This window comes from Dromiciops gliroides, chromosome 1 (genome assembly GCF_019393635.1).
Source record: "Dromiciops gliroides isolate mDroGli1 chromosome 1, mDroGli1.pri, whole genome shotgun sequence".
NCBI classification, from domain to species: Eukaryota; Metazoa; Chordata; class Mammalia; order Microbiotheria; family Microbiotheriidae; genus Dromiciops; species Dromiciops gliroides.
Genome location: NC_057861.1, coordinates 162198057 through 162219026, shown reverse-complemented (window position 1 = coordinate 162219026; position 20970 = coordinate 162198057). Strand labels below are relative to the sequence as shown.

At 41.4% G+C, this 20970-nt stretch overlaps 1 protein-coding gene across 1 annotated transcript in view; it reads left to right on the top strand.

Moving 5' to 3' along the window:
• Positions 1–20970, top strand: part of SLC22A23 (solute carrier family 22 member 23) — a 270885-nt gene that overhangs the window by 217591 nt on the left and 32324 nt on the right. Inside the window, exons 5-6 of the mRNA XM_044003402.1 lie at positions 7258–7385; positions 17542–17644. Coding sequence (XP_043859337.1) covers positions 7258–7385; positions 17542–17644 — 231 coding nt within the window. The remainder of the gene's footprint in view (positions 1–7257; positions 7386–17541; positions 17645–20970) is intronic.

The window sequence follows — 20970 nt, the reverse complement described above, 5'->3', positions numbered from 1 at the left end:
CTGTATTAAAAGAAATGATGGGGGCAGCTAGGTGGCTCAGTGGATAAAGCACCGGCCCTGGATTCAGGAATACCTGAGTTCAAATCCGGCCTCAGACACTTAACACTTACTAGCTGTGTGACCCTGGGCAAGTCACTTAACCCCAATTGCCTCACTAAAAACAAACAAACAAACAAACAAAAAACAAACAAACAAAAGATATGGAACTGGGCAAGTCACTTAACTTCCGTTTGCCTCAGTTTCCTCATCTGTAAAATGGGGATAATAATAGCACCCAACTCTCGGGCTGGTTGTAAGGATCAAAAGAGATAATAATTGTAATGTGCTTAGTGTAGTACCTGGAACATAGTAAGTTCTATTTAAATGTTAGCTATTGGTATTAAATAGATCAAAGTGTGCTAGGAAAGAGCTATTACACTGGATGAGAAAAATCAGGATTTCTCCTTCCCCTTTCCTCCTTCCTCCCCCCACAGTCATTCCCCCAAAGAATTTCAGCAAGTCATTGACCTTTTGTCAGTCTGGTTAAGCCTAAGTACCCCTTCTCAGAATAGTGTTTATAAATAATTGAAGGAAATGCTATATTTCAATGAGAGTTTTCTCTTCTCTAAGTGTATGAAGCTCCTGAAATCCATCCATGGACCCCAGGTTAAGAACCCTTGAGATTTAATAAGCATAAATATAATCTCTTCATTTATGTTCAATTAATTAATTGCACAAGACCCGAATAGTAGCGCTATGGAAAAAATGCTTGATTTGGAGTCCAAAAATATTGGATTTAAATCCCATCCCTACCTGTGTGACCTTAGAAGATCCATCCATCAAACAAGGATTCATTAAGCACCTAATATGGAAGGCAATCTTCAACAGGACAGCATGACACAGTGAAGTAAAGGCTAGTTGGCCTTGAAACCAAGAAGACCTGGGTTCAAGTCCTGACCGACACATACTGGCTGTGTGACCCTAGGAAAGTCACTTACCTTCTCAGTGTCCCCAAGAAACTATATGACACTACAAGTTACTAATCAATGATCTGCTTTGGTGCAGTGTGATCCTCCTTGGGAGCTCCATGCATGAATGAAATCACAAGTCTGGACCCTTCTACCCTTCTTCCCCCCTTCCCCTAAAGGGGCTATCTTTATTTTAAAAGCTATCATGTAAAAGAGGGATTAGATTCTTTTCCTCTTTTGTGTCTCCTGATTCCATTCATGTTCTCAGACTCCAGGCCTGCTTTTTAATTTACCTACTGTATTGCATTATGAACCTATCAGGAGAGATTTCATTAAGGCTGTATAATGTGGCCCTGTGGCATATCATCACAATCTCAAGCATCCTGAGATTACTTTAAGGCCAGAAGTTCACTGATTGCTTCCAGTTATACAGGAGGCTTAAATACCACAGAGGGTAGTAATACAGAAAGATAATTACCAGCTGCAAGAACACCATGATCCGCATGGAGTCCACAAAGAGAGGATCCACAATACAGTGAGTGAAGCTCGATGATTCAGATGGCGTGGGTCATCCAACCGCTGGACAACAGGGAGCTTAGTGACCATTTTGCAGCTGGTTAAAGGGAATGTTAATCTTGAAGACAGAAGAAGGCTGGCACAGTGTGGATGCCAAAGTTGTAACCAAATGAAGGAGATTTCTTTAAACCTCTTCTCCATCTTCTGCAGCTCTTTAGGGACTACTTGAGGAAGGAGAAGAAATTTGCCAGAAAGTGTTCCATTACTTTTCTCTTACTTTTTCCACTTCTCAAGGACTGGTGATGAACTCATTGTTTTTGTCAGGATTCTTGGGTGAGATGAAGAGGTTACTCATACTTTGTGTTTGCTAACCCAGAGAGAGGGACGGAGAACAGTCATGTAGCACTGTCTACAGTCAAGCCTTAGGCTGATGATTTTAATTGCTAGTGCCTATATGGCATTTTATATAGCAAAGTGGCCTTTTGTTTTTACATGCTATCTTATTTGCATTGTAGAATCTGAAACAAAAATAGACCATAGGTATGGTCCTTTCCAACCCCCTCATTTGACACACGAGGAAGCTGAAGCCCAGAATCCCAGCTTTCACACAAGTAGTAAACAACTCAGCTGGGATTTGAACCCAGATTTTCTGGCTCACAGTTCAGCGCTCTCTCCCCTTGTTGAATGTAGACACCCGTGTCCCAAGTTAAAATCATGTCCCTGTTTCTTGGTTCCTTCTCGTTATCAAGAATATAACACAGGGGCAGCTAGGTGGTGCAGTGGATAGAGCACTGGCCCTGGACTCAGGAGCACCTGAGTTTGAATCCAGCCTCAGACATTTACCAGATGTGTAACCCTGGGCAAAGTCACTTAACCCCAATTGCCAAGGAAGGAAGGAAGGAAAGAAAGAAAAAATATATAACACAACTTGAGTATGGTTATAATTGAGACTAACCATTTAGCAGCTATAGCCTACAGTATAAAACTACCCCAACTGTGGACTACTGTTCTTTTCCAGAGCTTGGCAACACGAGACGCTAGCATTCCATTAGGCTACTGGAATTTTAACAACAGAATGTAGTCATGTTAAGAGAATCTGTATGGGGGAAGGAAGCATCACCCTGTGCCAAGTTGAGAAAATCTTCCCAAGTGACTGGTTTGGGTTTTTAAGATGTCTCTCTTTTCTCTGCATCAAGAATCATAACTGTCCAATACCATGCCACTCTATGGAATTTTTTTTCTGCTCAATAAATCTTTTGGAAAGAAGTCTTCCAATTGATTTTAGAAATGGTGATGTTCCCTTCTTTCCCCAGATTTTCACATGCCAAGAGTGTTGCTAATAATAATAACAATGCAAACTCTTCTACTACTTTAAGATTTACAAGGTGTTTTCCTCACAGAGGACATACAGTGAGGCCCACCAGGTATTATAAACATTATTTCCATTTAACAGATAAGGAAACTGAAGCTTAGAAAGGTAAAGGGACTTGTCAATGTACATACAACCTATTTCAGACCCAGCATGTTTCCTGACACTAAATTCAGCATTCTTTCCATCATACCACACTTCTTGAATTAATCATGCTGTGGATTAACACTCTGATAGTAATATACCTTTAAATGCTATGCATCCATGCTTTTGAAATCTGTTAGAATTACCAGACCCTGCCCCCTTTTTGGGGGCAGAATGTCATAAAAAGGAGGCAACTAGGTGGCGCAGTGGATAAAGCACCTGCCCTGGATTCAGGAGGACCTGAGTTTAAATCCAGCCTCAGACACTTGACACTTACTAGCTGTGTGACCCTGGGCAAGTCACTTAACCTTCATTGCCACATAGAAAACAAAACAAAAAACAGAAATGACATAGAGAATGTCATAAAAAGAATTCATGTTTTGGGTACAAGGCAAGGCTTGGCAGTTCTTTCCAATGTTGAGATTCTGTGATTCAGTGAGTTACAGAATCCTTGAGTGTGAGAGATCATTTAGTCCAAGCTTCCTTCCTCTTCTCTCTCCTCACTACTGAGAGAAAGCATGGTATAGAGTTCAGTATACTGAATTTGGAGTTAGGAAGACTTGGGTCCAAATCCCATGTCATATTCATGATGAGCTGTGTGACTCTGGACAGGTCATTTAACTTCTCCATGCAATTTTCTTGTCTATAAAATGAGACAGTTGGATTCAATGGCCTCCCTTCCAGTTCTCTGTCTATGACCTGCTCAACCCATGTCAGGAAAATGCTATAGGTGTGAGATAGCTGGGTTTCAGCTATCTCAGAGTCTGTTAGGATAGCCACACAAACAAGATGGAGGAATGGGACCTGGAAAGTAGTGCAGTTATGTTGATACAGAGCTAGTTGAACGTCTGGCCCCAAAGAGCTGATAATTGCATGTTGACCTGGAGGAAGAGTCCCGTGATAAGTCACAGGGATCTGTCCTCAACCTTACTCTGGTCTGTATTTTTTTTTATCATAGCTTGGATGGAGACACAGACAGCATCCTTATCAAATTTTTCAGATGACATGAAACTTAGCTGTCAAAGATATTTCACATGCTGGATGACAGGATTAGGATCCAAAAAGATCTCAGCCAGCTGAAAGAACAGGTGACACCATATAAGATAAATTTTAATAGGGATAAAGGTAAAGGTTTTTATTTAGGTTTAGAAATCAGTTACACAAGTATAGAATTAGGGAGCTATTACTTAATGATATTAATTCCTATTAAAAAGACGTATGGGGAGTTTGGTAGAGTGAAAGTTTATCCAAAGCCAACATTATAACATTTTGTAGTTGTTGAGTCATTTTTTTCAGTCATATTGGACTCTCTATGACCCCATTTGGGGTTTTCTTGGCAAAGATACTGGAGTGTGTGGGATTTAAAATTGGATATTAGATCATAAATCTCCCCTACTTAACCTTTCCCTTAATTTATCTCCCAGATTAGTAAATGGAAGAAGCTTTTGGTTTTTTAGATAGACCTTTTATTGTTATGGTAGTCACAAGGTGATGTTGATTAGAAGGATAGGAAAGTAGAAACACAATACAAATCGTCTTAAGTCTAAGCTTAGTCTATATTCCTTATAAAAACTCACCAAAACCGAAGGCCACCTTTGGGGAGAGAGAGACTGTGTCAAGCACGTGCTGCTGCTAACCGCTAGCCGGGCCCAGTCGAACTCTCATCAGCATCAGCCTGTGCAGTGCAGTCAGGAGACCAGCAGAGCAGGAAAAAAGCCCCCACTTCCGTTCTCTCCTTGCCTTTTCAGCTCACACCCCGGAAGTTGAGTGCATAGCAGGCAGTCTGACATGCGCAGCAGGCGCACTGGCATGCGTAGCTCATGCCATTGGTCTCCTCCCCAAAAGGGTGGTCCTTCAAAAAACTGGCGTCTTTCAGTTATCCTAACTGACTGTTAAAAAACTTTCATATTTTTTACCACAAGTGGTTTGCCATTTCCTTCTCTGCTTCATTTTACAGATGAGGAAACTGAGGCAAATGGGGTTAAGTGACTTGCCCAGGGTCACACTGCTAGAAAATATCTGAGTTTGAATTTGAACTCAAGTCCTCCTGATTCCAGGGCCAGTGCTGTGTCCACTGTGCCACCTATCTCTCCCTAGAGAACTATTACTTGATATTAATTCCTATGGAAAAATAAAACAAAACAAAACATCAAAGGGCTTTGGTAGAATGCAAGTTTATCCAGAGTCAACATTATGACATGGCTACCCCAAAAAAACTAATCTGATCTTAGGCTGCATCATAGTTAATAAACATTTATTAAGTGCCTGCTGTGTTCCAGGTACTGCGCTAAGCCTTAGGGATATAAAGAAAGGCAAAAGATAGTCCCTTTCATCAAAGAACTCACAATCTGATAGCAGAAGACAACACATTTTTTAAAAAGCTGAAAGGGAGGGGGTGTGGTACCCAATGTGGGGATACAGAGGAGTGAAACCAAGTGGGAGATTATGAGATGGCTCCCCTGGGTGCTTCGTTAAGTGGAGGATAGGGGAAGATTCTGCCTTCAACCCTCTCCAATCTGAAGGAGGAAGGGGCCCCAAGGGTAGGGGGTGCTGACAAAGTGTGATTTTCAGAGTCGAAGTGACTTTGTGGGAAGATCCAGAGAACAATGGTAAAGCCCCAAGGTGTACGGTCAAGTGGGCTCTATGGTGCTTAGGAATAGGAAAAGTGATCTCACTGATCAGTCATCCAGGTTATCTCCAAAGGAGGACGACCTGCACAAGGAGAGGATGCAAAATCATGCCATGTGAACATCTTTGGAAGGAAATGGGCATAGTTAGACTGGAGAGGATTCACCTGGGAAGAATAACTGTCTTCAGTTATTTGAAGGCCTATCACAGGGAAGAGGCATTAGACTTAATTCCATTTGGCTACAGAAGACAGAAGAAAGGCCATTGAATAAAAACTACAGGGAAGCAGATTCCAGTTCAGTATTAGGAGCAATCTCTGTAAGTTGCTGTTCAGAAATGGAATGAGGTCTCTTATACGGTAATGAGTTCCCTGCCCCTGATGAAAGTGCATTTTATAGGTGGCTCAGTGGATCGAGCTTTGGACCTGGAGTCAGGAAGGCCTAAATTCAAATCCAGATTCAGACACTCCCTAGCTGTGGTGACTCTGGGCAAGTCACTTAACTCTGTCCACCTCAGTTTCTTCAACTATAAGTGGAGATAAAAATAACACATGCCTTCCAGGGTTGTCATGAGGATCAAATGAAATAGTGTGCACTTAGCATACTGTCTGGTATATAGTAGGCATTTAATAAATGTTTCTTTTCTTCCTTCCTTCGTGGATTGGGAACAGGGCAACACTAAGTAGGTCTGTGAGAGTCTGAACTTCTAAGCTTCCATGAGTCACAGGATCTTAGACTGGTAGAATTGGAATGGAATTAAGAAATTTTCTAGTCTAAACTTTCTCTACTAATTATATTAAAGAGGAAAGAGTGTCCAAGATCATGCAAAGCCAGGACTAGCATCCAGGCTTTTGTGTCCAAGGTTCATTCTCCTTTACCATGAATGGGGTGCACATGCGTGTGTATGTTTTTAAATACATGCATGTCAAATATGTATATTTGGAAAGGAAAAGTGGATTGAAATGTAAAAGAAAAAAGTGTAAGGTCCCACACAGACTCAAAAAATCAATTTCAGTATCACAAAATGGGGGAGATAAAACAACAAAGAAGGATGTTAATGGATTACAAGCTCCATATGAGTCCATATGCAACAGAGCAACCCAAAAAAGTTAGTCTAATCATAGCCTGCCTTAATTAGAGCATAGGTAGAAGAGGAATGGAAGTGATAATCCTGTTATACCCAGCCCTGGTGATACCACACCTGGAGTGTTGCATTCAGTTATAGGTCCCCAATTTTAGGAATTGCTTTGGCAAGTTGCAGGGAGGGGGGCATCTAGAGGGGGATAAAGGGATTGGAAGCCATGACAATGGAGGATCGGTTGAAGCATCTGGTGGTATCTATGGTAAAGAAGAAAAGATTGAGGGAAGATATACTACTTATATATTTTAATTTCAAATAGGGTTACTATCAATAGATATAACCCACATAAATAAAAGTTTCTCAGGGATGGGAAGGTGGGTGCCCACCATCTTTTTATCTATTGAAGAAAATTAGTAATCACATGCAACTTATCAGAAACCATGATACCAAATATAGAATGAGACCCTGTCACTGCCCAGGAAGCTCATAGTCTGAAAGCTCAATCTTGCCCTTTGTATTTTGAGCACCACAGGAACTTGAAAAATCTCACTAACAGGCATTGTATCTTTGAAGTATTTTCCCAGAGTCCCTCCGGTGGCTAATGGCCACACAGCAGTTTGAGCCAGCAAAGAAGTTGATCCTGCACTTCACGCAGAAAAACCGCATGAATCCTGAGAATGATATCAAAGGAGTGATGCCGGGTGAGTATGTGCATACCCAGGGACGCGGCCATGCCCTGGAGTCTTGGAGAAGCGTGAGCATCTATCCGTGGAACCTAATAGGCCAGAATTCAATATCCCAACACTTCCTAGATTTCCTTTCACTGGTTTGTTTTATTAAGTAGCTTCCATTGCCAGCCGAATATTCCTGCTTTGTTTTTACCTGAATCTGGTGAACAGAAACAATAACAAGCTTTATCCAGACAACTAGAAAGTGGGTTGAAACCCTCCCAAACTATGATGGTCATTGGATACTGATTGGACATGTTATAAAAGAAACTAACTTTGGGTATAAAAACAGCAAAGGTTCAGAAAATTATTTACTAGCCTAGTATAGACCTGGCCTTCAGGTAGAGCATTCTATAGAACATGGATGTAAAATCCTTGGCCTATAGCCCGCTCAGCCAATCTCGTTACTACCCTCTTAACCATTTCTGCCCATGAGCAGAATTGGAATTTAATCTTCAGGGTCCAGAGTCTTTAGCCATCTCTTTTCCCCTTAAATGTGGCTGCATAAGGTTACCTAAAGTGTTTATTATTTTAACCACTTGGGTAGCAAAAAATGGAAGTTTTCTTTTTTGTTACCTCCTCTTCCTTCCTGGAATCTCTGCCCTTGGGTAGAAGCATTCCTTGTATCCAAACCTGAGGTTCTTTAAGTGCAGACCAAGAACCCTGTCAAGGAATCGGTGAGATCAAAACTGTTTTCATAATACTACTTACATGTTTTAACTTCAAATGTGGTTACTATCAATAGCTATAACACACATAAACAAAAAAGTGGGGGGTATGTCTTCAATCATTTTTTCAGTGTATAAGGGGATGCTGAGACCAAAAAGTTTGACAACTACTGACCTAAACCAATGCCCGAGATAAGACCCTGCGTCCATCCTGGTCTTAAAAGCCTCCAGTTTTACCTCAGTGTTTTAGCAGTTGTGTAACCAGTTGGAAATTTGCCATAGTGTACAGTTTAGGATCATAGATCATAGGGTCAGAGATTTAAAAAAGGAAATTCAGAGATGATCTCATCCATCCAACCCCCTCTTGTTTTACAGATAAGGCAGGTAACTTGCCCAAGCTCACACAAGCTCTGACTTCAGAGCTCGGGTCCTTTTTGAAACCCTGAAGAGAAAAATCGAACCTATCATAGTCTATGATTTACTGGATCTAAGAGAGTAAATGCAGACATTGCCCTTGAGTGCTAAAGACATAAAAACTCTATTTTAAGTGCCCCCCCAAAAAAAAAAACAACTTGCCTTCCTTTTCAGAGGTAGAATAGTACAGAGGAAAGAGCGTTGAATTTGGAGTCAGAGGATCTGGGTCCAAATTCTGGCTTTACTAATTAACTATATATGTAAGTTGTTTAACCTTTCTGGACTTTGGTTCCACATATATAGAAAGAGGAGTTTGGACTCGACTACCTCTGAGGCCCTAACTCTAGATCTCTGAGCTTATGATGACTCGCAGGTGAGACTGCCTGATGGCAGCAGGCAACTCAGCCAATCAGCAAGAACTTGAGGAAACCCACTTCAGATGCTTTAGCCTTTCTGGAATGCAGATATATGTGCTGCATGTTGGATTACCTGAGTGATGAGTAATTAAAAAACCATTCTTGTAACTCTTAAGGAGTTAAGTGGGATCCTTGTGTGTTGTGTACAATAAGAGATCTGAGAGAATGGAGGAGGAGAGCGCCAACTTCACACATGCTTCTTAATAGAATCGTTAGTCTTCATGAAGGAACATAAGCTCCTTGAGGGTAAGGACTGTTTTGTCTCTTTCTTTGTCTCTAGGGTGCCTAGCACATAGGGACTTGAATAACTGCTTCTTTGCTGATGGATTGATTCCTACAGAGTCTAGGCTGGGTGACCACAAAGATCCCTTCCAGTTCTAGGATTCTATTCATTCAACAAGCATTTACTAAAGTACCAACTCTGTGCAAACCACTGTGTGAAAGATGCTGACAAAATATAAAGTTTAGATAAGATATTATGTCTCTAATTTTATGCAAAAAAAACTCAGAAAAAAAGGTAACAGTTGACTTTTCTCATGGTTTATTCAGAAGGTAGGTGTGATGCGGAACAAGTGTATGTATCTACATGGTTATGGACGGCAGTGCTCCTGGGATTTTGGAGATATGTGAGCATCTCTCTCTCTGGTACCTTCTGGTAGCAACCTGCTCATTTGGATAATGAAGAACTGAGAACAGTATTTTGTTTTTCCATTGAGATCCACTTGCCTTCTTATTTCCAAGGAGTTTTTCTTAAAAAAAAATCAAGCACTTGATCTGGTATCAAAACCAATTCCAGTAGTTCTAGGAAAATGTTTTACTTTTGGACTTCATTAGATTGACTTTTAAGATTTGAAGGAAAATCCCCTTTGGGGTATTTGTTTAATTAAATTATCATAGTCCAGTTATTGTTCATATTTTAAAAAACAAACAAACCCCTTTTCTCCTTTGACCTTAATTGTGCTAATATATTTTCCTTCTTTATTGTAAGAAAGTGATATCATGACTTTTTTCCCCTGGTGATTATTGCTCATGTTTATTTATATTCAGATGTAGCAAGAAGAGACTTGAGAGAAAAAGTATCTTTGCTTGTGTGAGTTCTGAAAAGGGAACAAAGGATGCATATCTTGTTTGAAGGGAGGGGGTGGCATTTCGGTATTGGCCCTGCAAGTCCTCACGTTCCACATTGGCTTCTTGATCTCTCTTTGCCCACCAGCTGTCAGTCAGCATTGTCAGTCGCGCCATTTCAACATTTTATTGCCTTGCTTTGTGGGGAAAGAGCACGTCTGTTGCACCTTTTAAACAGATGCTCATTCTAGCTTGCTTTCTTTGCTTACGTTTCTTTTCTATCTCCTGATAGTTGGGCCAAATACAGTTGAGAAATGTTAGAAGAAAGTTTGTCATCTGGAAACCAACAGTGAGAGCCCAAATAATTGTGTAGCCAATTATGTCAGCCAGTATCTTCTATCTTACCTATACACACATACAAACACACGTGTGTGGGCCTCAGCCTTGGTATGCTTCTTTACTTTGGGTTAATATTCAGCAAATAAGGAATATTCAGCCAAAAAGGAAAACCAGGGACTCGGCATTTCCACTCTTCTGTTTTTCTCAGGTTGTGCTAAGTGTCCTTGGACTTCCTCTTAGAACCTGTCTGATTTGTTTTTGAACATTTCAACACAGTCCCTTGAGTAGGTGACTCAATCATCACATGCCCAGCATCATTACCGCAACATGTGTACAGGTCTCACCTGACTCTGCCATAATGTCAATGTGAAACTCTCTACTGGGAGTCCTGTTAACAGGCTTTTCTTGTTCCAGGCATAACCACACAGACAGTAGTCGAGTCACAAAAGGCCTAGCTATGTGGCTAGATAGTCATTCACTCTCTGTTTTCGTGGATGTTTGTAGGCATTCAGGAGGGGCATGTTGAGGGGAAATGGAAAAGGAGAACAGTGTTAGCCCAAATGTCAAATGGTTGGGTAGATTTTTAAGATCGAGGTCCATATGGTTGCTAACTATTTCTTGCTTCCAAAGCAGGCCCATTCTGCCATTTAATTACTTCTATTTCTAAATCTAGAGCTGAGGGGGTGAGGGGTTGGAGGAAGCCAATAACTCTTTGAGTTTACTTATGAATGTGGGTTTGTTTTAACATTCAGTGCCTCAAGGAAGGACATAAAAAACTGATTATTTCCTACAGAGTCTAAAAATCCATTAGTCTATGAGCCTGAAATGCCTTAAAGACTTTTGGGAAAAGGATATGACTCTTGTGGCATACTTTCAAAAGAACTGTGATGGTTCCTCCCAGGCCTTTTCTTGAGTGGACTGCAGCTGCTTTCTCCCCTCTGGCCACATCAGGGGACAACTGGCTGGCGGTCTCACCACCTAGTCCTTCAGGCCCTGGACAGACCCCATGCTTCCCTCTGGAGCATTCTCAGGTAAGCCCTCTCCTAAGAGCCACAATGTCATTCTCTAGTCAATAGTGTGCTCTGGGGCATCCCTGAAGCAAAACAAACACAGAGAGCCAAGATAGAGCAGTTAGATCTGGGCAAGGACTATGTCCTTCCATTGCCTTGGTTCCTTCCAGGCAATAAAATATCAGCAATGCACGGTGATGCTGGGAGGGGGGGGAGGGAACAGAAATAATTTATCTACCCTAGAGTACAGAAACAGCATGCGTAGCAGGGAAAGAGACCACACTAGATAAAAATGGACAACCTCTCCTCCCTACACAAAGCAGGCTCAACAAGTTAGAAAGGGAGTTCTATTTTGTTGTTTTCCTGGTGACTAAATCAAGTTATTTTCTGTTGTGTGTGGTAAAGCGGAGGGGAAAGTGTGAAGTGGGGAGGTAATTTCAGGTTTTTCACTGAAGTTTTTAGAAACTGTTTTCTCTAATGCTTTAACACTGAGTATCCTAGAAAAGCCCTTATTTTCTAATGATGCCGAGTGAAAAACCTAGTTCTCTAGATACTGAGTTGTTTCAATGATACAAAGAATACAGGACTCCTGGATTTCCCTGCCACCCCTCTCCCATCTCCATCAAGAAAACAGCCTATTAACTAAGGAAATGTACAAAGTATGATCTTAGAAGATGGTGATATGGGTATTGGAGGGCCCCAATATGACACCGCTGGACCTAGAAAGAATAATAATAACTTAAAAATCATGTTTGGGCTTGTCTGTTTCCTTTTATTGATTACACTCAACCCTAAGTTTAGCATTTCTGGGTGCTATTGCTAACCCCCCAAAAAATTCATGACACTAATGTAGCAGGCATTCATTAAGTACCTACTGTTTGCAAGGTACACTGCTAGAGACTGAAGACACTAAAATATGTGTGTATACATATATATATATATATATATTTACACACACACACATACACACACATATATACATACACATATATTATATACATACACATATATTATATATACATGCACATGCATATACATATATACATACATACACACACACACACATATATATATAAAAATACAGACCTTACTCTCAGTAAGCTTAGACTGTGGTAGTAGGGAGATTGAGGTAAGGGCAGGGAAAAGCTATAGCACAGTACAAGGAGAAATTAGAGGTAGGAAAGATAACTTTGACCTGTGTTGCTTTAACCAAATGAAAGAGGAAGGACAAATATGGTGCCCCACACACTGGTGTACTCGTGTGTTTTCTCTCTCTCTCTCTCTCTCTCTCTCTCTCTCTCTCTCTCTCTCTCTCTCTCTCTCTCCCCCTCTCTCTCTCTCTCTCTCTCCCTCCCTCCCTCCCTACACACACACACACACACACACACACACACTTCAGCCCTTCAGGGCTACTTGTGTTTGTGTGAGTTTTTCCTCCACCAATAAAAATTGAGACCACTCTACAGTTTAGTAACTGGTCTTCCAGACTTGACTTACAGCAGCTGTGGCCTGAGAGATTCACTATTCAGCAGCCTATCTGGTGATGAACCTCTCTCTCTGCACTGGTCAAACTGGTTCTCAGATAGCAGGCATAGTCTGTCCCTTGCCCCAGACTCCAAACTTTCCAAGCTAGCATAGTCTCCAAGAACCCAGGGTTATCTCCACACCATAATAGGCATCAGAGAATGAGTTTAGTGAAGGTTACATACAATAATACACACACAAAAATGTTTATCTTTCCACCTTAGCATTACATTCTAAAATTACTTTAGGAAAAGTATTATGGTATAGTAAAAAGATCTTTGGATTTGGATCCCAAGAACCTGGGTTTGAATCCCATCTGTAGTACTTAGTACATATAAAATCTTGAGAAATCCTCTTACCTCTCCAGAGCGTAGTTTACTCATCTGTGAAATGAAGGGATTAGACTAGGTGACTTCCCAGGCCCCTTCTATCTCCAAACCTCTGGTCCTATAAATAGATCAGGAATTAATTTACACTCAAAGAAGTGAAACCTCCCACAGTCATCTCTGTAAATATTGCTATTGGGATTGGGAGGTGGTGTGGGATAGTGAATGGAAGCAGCCCTGGGCTTAAGCAGTAGCTTTGCCCTTTGCTAGCTGCAGGAATGGATGACTTGGAACAAGTTAATTCTCTTAAGTTACAGTGCCCTCACCTGTAAAAGGATGGGGTCAGAAAATCACTAAATCCTCTTCCATCTCTGGCATGATTCTATGATGCTATACTATGTGGTGGTTTATTATGACATTTTGCAGATATGTATGGTATCAGATGCAGCATGATTTAATATTTTAATGTCTTCTGCTACCAAAACACTAACTGCCTATTAGGGAAATCATATTTTATTTAACAAGGTTCATCTAAACTGTGCAATATGAGCCATGAAATTAGCCTTATTTTGCTGTGGGGAAAAACAAGGCCTGAAAAGTAAAGCATCTCTCTCTCTAAGTTGGAAAGAATGTCCTCCTTTTCTGCTGTGAATGCTGAGTCAAATCATTCTTAATGAAAAAGAAAGAAGAGAAACCAAAAAAGAGGAGAAAAGAAAACCCCAAAATCCTCATGGCTATCAATGCACATGTGTTTGAGGGTGTTTTCCCTTTCTAGACTTCAACTGATACGATTGCTTGATGCTCTCATGCCTTTGGATGATGGCCAAGGATAGATAAGCCATTTCTGTGACTTTAGAACACACACTGTGTGGGTGTGGGAGGGTGGGTGGGTGGGGGGACAGTAAGCAGTCTTCTCTGACAGAAGCATTTGTTACTTTCAAAAGTACTGGACATGGAAATAGAGCAACAGCTGGAGTAACCAGGAGAAACTGGAGGCTGCTTTTTGTTTAGTCGTGTCCAACTCTTTATAACCTCATTTGGGGTTTTCTTAGCAAAGAAAATTGAGTGGTTTGCCATTTCCTTCCCAAGTTCATTTTACAGATGAGAAATTGAGGCAAACAGGGTTAAGTGACTTGCCCAAGGTCACAAAGCTAGTAAATATCTGAGGCCAGAGTTGAACTTGTTGTTCAGTCATATCTAATGTGACTCCATGGACATCAGGTTTTCTTGGCAAAGAAACCAGGGTGGTACCTTTTCCTGTGTGTTCCCATTTTACAGATGAGGAACTGAGACAAATATGTTGAAGTGACTTACCCAGGGTCACACAGCTAATAAGGGTCTGAGGCCAAATTTGAACTCAAGAAGAGGAGTCTTCCTGATTCCTAGTCCAGGGTTCTATCCACTGTTGCTCCTTTCCCGAGACAATTTTATTTCCTAATGAATAGTCAGTTTCCATTTAAATGCTAAGGGTTCCTCTGTAGTGTAAGGTTTCGCCACCACTACCACTCTTTTCTTTCATTTCCCCCCACACCAGTTTCCTTTTTATGCTTGACCTGGAAGATTTCAAGGGGGCACGGCTCAGCAGTACAAGATGTCACAAGATGGACTGTGAGGGCAAGGGGGGGTGAACAACTTTGCCTTTCCATTTCTGAATGTGTTAAGTTGATGGCTGAGAGGTTTTGTTCCTTACTGTATAATTGGCAAATCAACACCTAGGCTATGAGAAAAAAACCTTCTTTATCTTATTAATGTAGCTTTGAAAAAAAGAAAAAGGAAGAACCATATCTTCATTTGGAATTGCCAGCAGAATCCAATTCACAAGAAAACTGGTCAAATTATTCTATCCAATCAATAGTCATTTATTAAGGTAGGACAAAATGAGAAGCAACCCCTTCCCTCAAGAAGCTTGGATTCTACTAGGTGAAGACAGTGCTGTATTAGGAAGGGCTTCCTGTCCATGGTGATGTAGGCTTTTTTGAAGGAAGCCAGGAGCTTCAAAGGTGTAGGTAAAAAGGGAATGGGGGGGCCAGAGTTGTATTACTTAACCTGATCACCTACCTCGTTCCATTGCCTTGACTTTGAATAACTTTCTCCTGTTTCTGTGGATCAGATCCATCCCCTAAGCATGAAAATCTGCCACCATTTCAATTTGGCAAATGTTCACAAGATACTCATTATGTACAAGGCTCTGTGATAGATTCTGGGAAAGATTTTGTTTTAAGCATAATTACTGCACCTAAGAACCCCAGTCTAGAAGAGGTATAAGACACAAATGCAAATAATTTTAATACAAGTTAGAAAATTACAAAGGACATAGGAGAGGTCGGACAAAATTGCCTGATAGATTCTGGGAGGAAGGGATAATTTCTGTTTAGAATGGGGGTGAGGGAGGAGAATGATCAGGGAAGGCTCCTTGAAAAAAAGTGATACTTGAGTTGGGTCTTGAAGGTGAATATGGATGTCAATATGTCAATAGACAGGGATCGGAGGATGGGGGAGTTGATATCAAACAGGAAGAAAGTGCACACCAAGGCATAGACACAGGAAAGGAAATGGAGATTAGTACAATTTGAATGGATCTTAGAATAAATATAGAAAGCTGTGTGAGGAGAAAAAAAAATATATATATATACACACACATATATCTATGTGTATATATACATGCGCGTGTGTGTGTGTGTGTGTGTGTGTGTGTGTGTGTGTGTGTGTGTGTGTGCTGTGTGCTCTGAAGAGTCCCAAGAAGAGTCCCTAAAATGCTTTGAGTAATAGCAGGTGGAGTTAGTTGTTTACAAAGCCCTGGAATCGGAGACCACAGGTTGCAAATCAGGTTCCACCATTTATGTACTACCCTGAGACTCTAGCTAGTTAATTCCCCTCTTGGGGTCTCATGTTGCTCACCTGTAAACTGAGAGGGTTGGACTAGCTGATCTCTGTAGTACCTTTCAGCTCTAAAATCCTTTGATCCTATTTTTAAGGGAAACTATTCATTATTCGTCTAAATGGGGTCTGATGTGATTTTTCTTCAGTGGTCACAGCTCATCAAGAGCTTTCATCCCTAGCTCTTCCAGCTACCCCTTTTGGGTGCTACCTACCTCCTAGTTGTATAGGAAGAAGCCAGAGTCTTCTATTGATGGGACATGCTGCATACATGCTGACCTAGGGTTGAGTAAACTAAATGGGAGTGTAGTGAGATATGTCTTCTTAGGATAAGGTAATGCAGGAATTTCCTTTTCTGGGAGGGCAAAGAGATAGCTTTGTAAACATGTCTTGTCCGAGTAGACTCCAGAGGGAGTAGTGGTTTGGCACAGAGGGAACTCAGATTTTCCAGACAATGAAAGGCAGAACACGTGTCACCGAGGGCGAAGTAACAGTCTTGTTGTGGTTTTTGTAGGAACAGGATACCGTTTAGTTTCTGGCTTTTGGATTTGACCTTAGTACTATGAGGAAAAAAAAAAAAACCCAAGAGGTGAAGAGCCGTTGCACTATACCTGCTCTGATCATTCTTTTGGTTTTATTTATTTATTTATTTAGATTTTTTTTTTTTGCGGGGCAATGAGGGTTAAGTGACTTGCCCAGGGTCACACAGCTAGAGATCGAAATTCTTTCATTAAAAAAAAAAAAACTTGGTTTTTCAAGGCTGTGGATGTAGAGAGTAAATTATGAAGACACATAACACACCAGGTATTAGAAGAAAGGGTATCTTTTTCCTTGTTTTTTTTTTTTTTTTGGTGGGGCAATGACAGTTAAGTGACTTGCCCAAGGTCACACAGCTAGTAAGTGTCAAGTGTCTGAGGCCAGATTTGAACTCAGGTTCTCCTGAATCCAGGGCCGGTGCTTTATCTACTGTGCCACCTAGCTGCCCCTCCTTTTTCCTTTTTTTTTTTTAAGTCCAGTAAATGTGACAAAACCCTGAGACAGATAACTGCACATGGTACATGTAACCATCCAGTTAGGAGGGCCAGAGTTCTGAATTTCTCAGGAACACTTCTTCCTTTCCCAAAAGAGGGAGAGAACTGATGAATTTGGTTTATTAAGTACCTAAGTATTGCACTAGAAGGCTGGAGTGTCATTATAAAATCTGTGTCTTTACCAAGAGTTTAAAAAGAAGAAAAAACTCACACTGATGATGTTTGCACGTTTTTGCTTTAGGCCCTCCTGGAGGAACTTTGCAGTAACATCAGATCCACTCTACCAGGCCTATGTTCAATTTTCTCCTCTTCCCCTTTCTTATCCCAGCTTCCAGGGGGGAAAATGTTCTCCCCTTCCCAAAATGACAGAATCCAGAAATGGACCTGGCCAGTTCAGAAGAGGGCAGATTAGATTCCCTGCTGCCTGTCGGGGGGTCTCATGGTCTTGTTTCATTGCAGAACTGGAGAAGGAACTTTCCAGGAGGCCCAAGAAGGTCTGCATTGTGAAAGTGGTGGGGACGAGGAACCTGTGGAAAAACATTGTGGTCCTGTGCGTGAACTCGTAAGTATGGAGAATGCCAGGGCGGAAAGGGAATGGAAAGGTTGGGACCATCAGGGGAGGGCAGTTAAAGGAGAGGCACGTGTTTCTCCTCCATGATCTTGATGAGAAGGGGGCAGAGAGTCTTACCCCTCTGACCCAAATTGAAATTGTGGCCTTTAAAAGAAAAGACTTTTTGTCTCTCTCTAATCTCTTCCATCCAAAGGTAAACATCTTGGGAGTCCACTAGGACTTCCCTGTAGTTCAAATAGGGGAAACTTTGTACATGACCCTCTCTTAAAGAATTCTCAGTTATTCTAACATAGGCTTGGAATGGGGACCCTAGCATAGGCCCACCTTGTAGTGAATTTCTTATTAAACAGGAGTAGAGGCAAGATTTTTGGCTCATATGTGTGTGGGGTGTGTGTGTGTGTGGGTGGGTGGGTGGGTGGGTGTGGGAATGATTCCTGGAAATGTGGATAGAAGTCCCAAGTGAGGCAGTAGCTAGCCTGGAAATTGGGAAAACCTGGGTTCAGATCCCAGTTCTTTTTTTCTTTTTGGGTTTGTTTTTTGGTTTTGGTTTTGAGGGTTTTTGCGGGGCAGTGGGGGTTAAGTGACTTGCCCAGGGTCACACAGCTAGTAAGTGTCAAGTGTCTGAGGCCGGATTTGAACTCAGGTACTCCTGAATCCAAAGCCAGTGCTTTATCCACTGCGCCACCTAGCTGCCCCCAGATCCCAGTTCTGCCACTATTAAAGTTACGTAAAATTTGGGCAAGTCACTTAACATTTGGGGGTCTCAGGTTCCTCATTTAAAATAAGGCATTATCTCTCGGGTGATTTAGTTTCTAAATCCCGTGTATGCGATTCATATAGGATCTCCTAGAGGATTTAAAACCTCTGAAATGTCTTTTGTTGGGTCTAAAACAACACAGGATCCATAGTGCTAAATATTTTTAAGGAAGCCCTTTTCCATATGAACGTTCCTCCACTTGTGACCTACATTTGAATGGATTTTCCTAGCATCTCTGGTTGCTCATTATCTCTCCAAACAAGTAAGTGACAGCTATCTTCCCTCCTCCTCAGAGCCTCCCACTCAAGTTTTCTTTAGCAACCCCTTCTAGTCTGATTGCAGATTCTTCCTTCCAATGTCTATCTGCTGAGCCCCATTTTGCAGTTAAGGAAACTAAGGCCCTAAGGAAAACTTCTTAGGACCCAGGAGACTAAGCAGCTTTTGTCCATTGTCTACTCACAGCTAAATAATACTACCTTTCTCTTGGCTAACACCAGGAAACACTGTGTTCATGACATTCTATTGGGTTTTAAGGTGAGAGTCCAATCACAGAATGTTGGAGTTGAAGTAAGCATTAGAGATCATCTAGTCTAACCTCTCCCAGACCAATGGGCATAGAACATTTTGTGGTTTAAGATATGTTGACTGAATCCATAAGTGCAGGTCTGGGAGGTCTGAAGATATTGACTAGGCCCCTGGGTAAAGGGGAATCAGAAGTTTTGGAACAAAAAATTGAGGGAAATTAAGCCTATCCATACCCCCTCCCAAGTTGCTGCTCATAATTATACTTTTGACACATAAATAATCTTATATTTGATTTTTTTGAGGAAGAAATAAAATTCTTTTAAAAAACTGCTATGCCCAGAGCTGTAAATATCAAATATCAAAAGAACACAGCTTGAGAAATTTCATCAAACTGATCAACTCCTTTAGCAGAAAAGAAACTGAGGCCCAGAGAAATTAGTGACTTTGGAGGCAGCTATGTGGCACAGTGAATAAAGTACCAGCACGAGATTCAGGAGGACATGAGTTCAAATCCAGCCTCAGACACTTGACACTTACTAGCTGTGTGAGCCTGGGCAAGTCACTTAACCCTCATTGCCCTGCAAAAGAAAAAAAAGAAGAAAGAAAGAAAGAAAGAAAGAAAGAAAGAAAGAAAGAAAGAAAGAAAGAAAGAAAGAAAGAAAGAAAGAAAGAAAGAAAGAAAGAAAGAAAGAAAGAAAGGAAGGAAGGAAGGAAGGAAGGAAGGAAGGAAGGAAGGAAGGAAGGAAGGAAGGAAGGAAGGAAGGAAGGAAGAAAGAAAGAAAGGAAGAAAGGAAGAAAGGAAAAGAAAAAAGAAAGAAAAGAAAGGAAAAGAAAGAAAAGAAATTAGTGACGTGTCTAATAACCTAGTGAGATATGTCAGAGCTAACCATAGAAGTCCGGGTCTTCCCACTCTCAATTGGAATGGGAGTGCTGTACCCACCCAATGCAGCCTCATATATGCTAAATCCTATATTTGGTAAATAGACGGATAACAGATTATTAAAACTCTGGTGGGAAAAGCCAATCATTTTAAGGGCAGTAAAACTCCCAGGTTTCAAAAGGTCAAGAATCTTTTCCCTCTGATCTCTCTATGGAAGACTAGGCAGTTTACTGGAAAGAGAACTGGCCATTAAGGCAGGACATCTGGTTCCAAATCCAGGCACTGACCCTTCTTTGCTGTGTGACTCAAGTTTCCTCATCTGTAAAATTAAGATAATCATTCCCTACCTCACAAAGTTGGGGATGGGGGTAGGGTGAAGATGGAGGAGGAGGAAGAGGTGGAATGATTTGCTTTGTAAATCTGAAAACACTATGTAAATGTGAGCTGTTATTTTAAGCTTATGGGAAAGAAGGATTGAGGATTCTTGCCTAAGCCTAGTCAATAGCTAGAGTATTACACTCTTTAAATAGTTGACCCATGTATGGCCTACTTAATATATCCCAAGTGGAAAAATTCATTTGGTCAGAGTGGTGCTGGAAGGATGGAGGGGAGATCCTCTAGTCCATCCATACAGCTGTAGAAGGTGCTCTTCTTAAAGCGCACGTCTGACCTTGTCACCGTCCTGCTCAATGAACTCCAGTGGTTTCCAGTTCAAGGTCCCGTTCCAAGGTCAAATATAAAATCCTCTGTCTGGCCTTCAAAGCCCCACATAATTGGGCCACTCCCTACCTTCCCAGTCTCCCCCACATATTCTGAGGTCCAGTGACGCTGGCCTCCTGGCGGGTCCTTACATAAAACACTTCATCTCTCAGCGCCTGCCATTTTCTCTGGCTGGAACCCATGCATGGAATGCTCTCCCTCCCTCATTCCCCTCTCCTTCCTTCCTTGGCTTCCTTCAAGTCCCCTCTAAAATCCCATCTTCTTCAGGAAGCTTTTCCCATTCCCTCTTCATTTTAATGCCTTCCTTCTGTGGATTATTTCCAACTCATCCTGTATGTAGCTCATTGCTACCTAGTTGTTTATATATTGTCACCCTTTTTTAGACTGTCAGCTGCTTGTGAGCAGGGACTGTGTTTTGACTGACTACAGGAAATG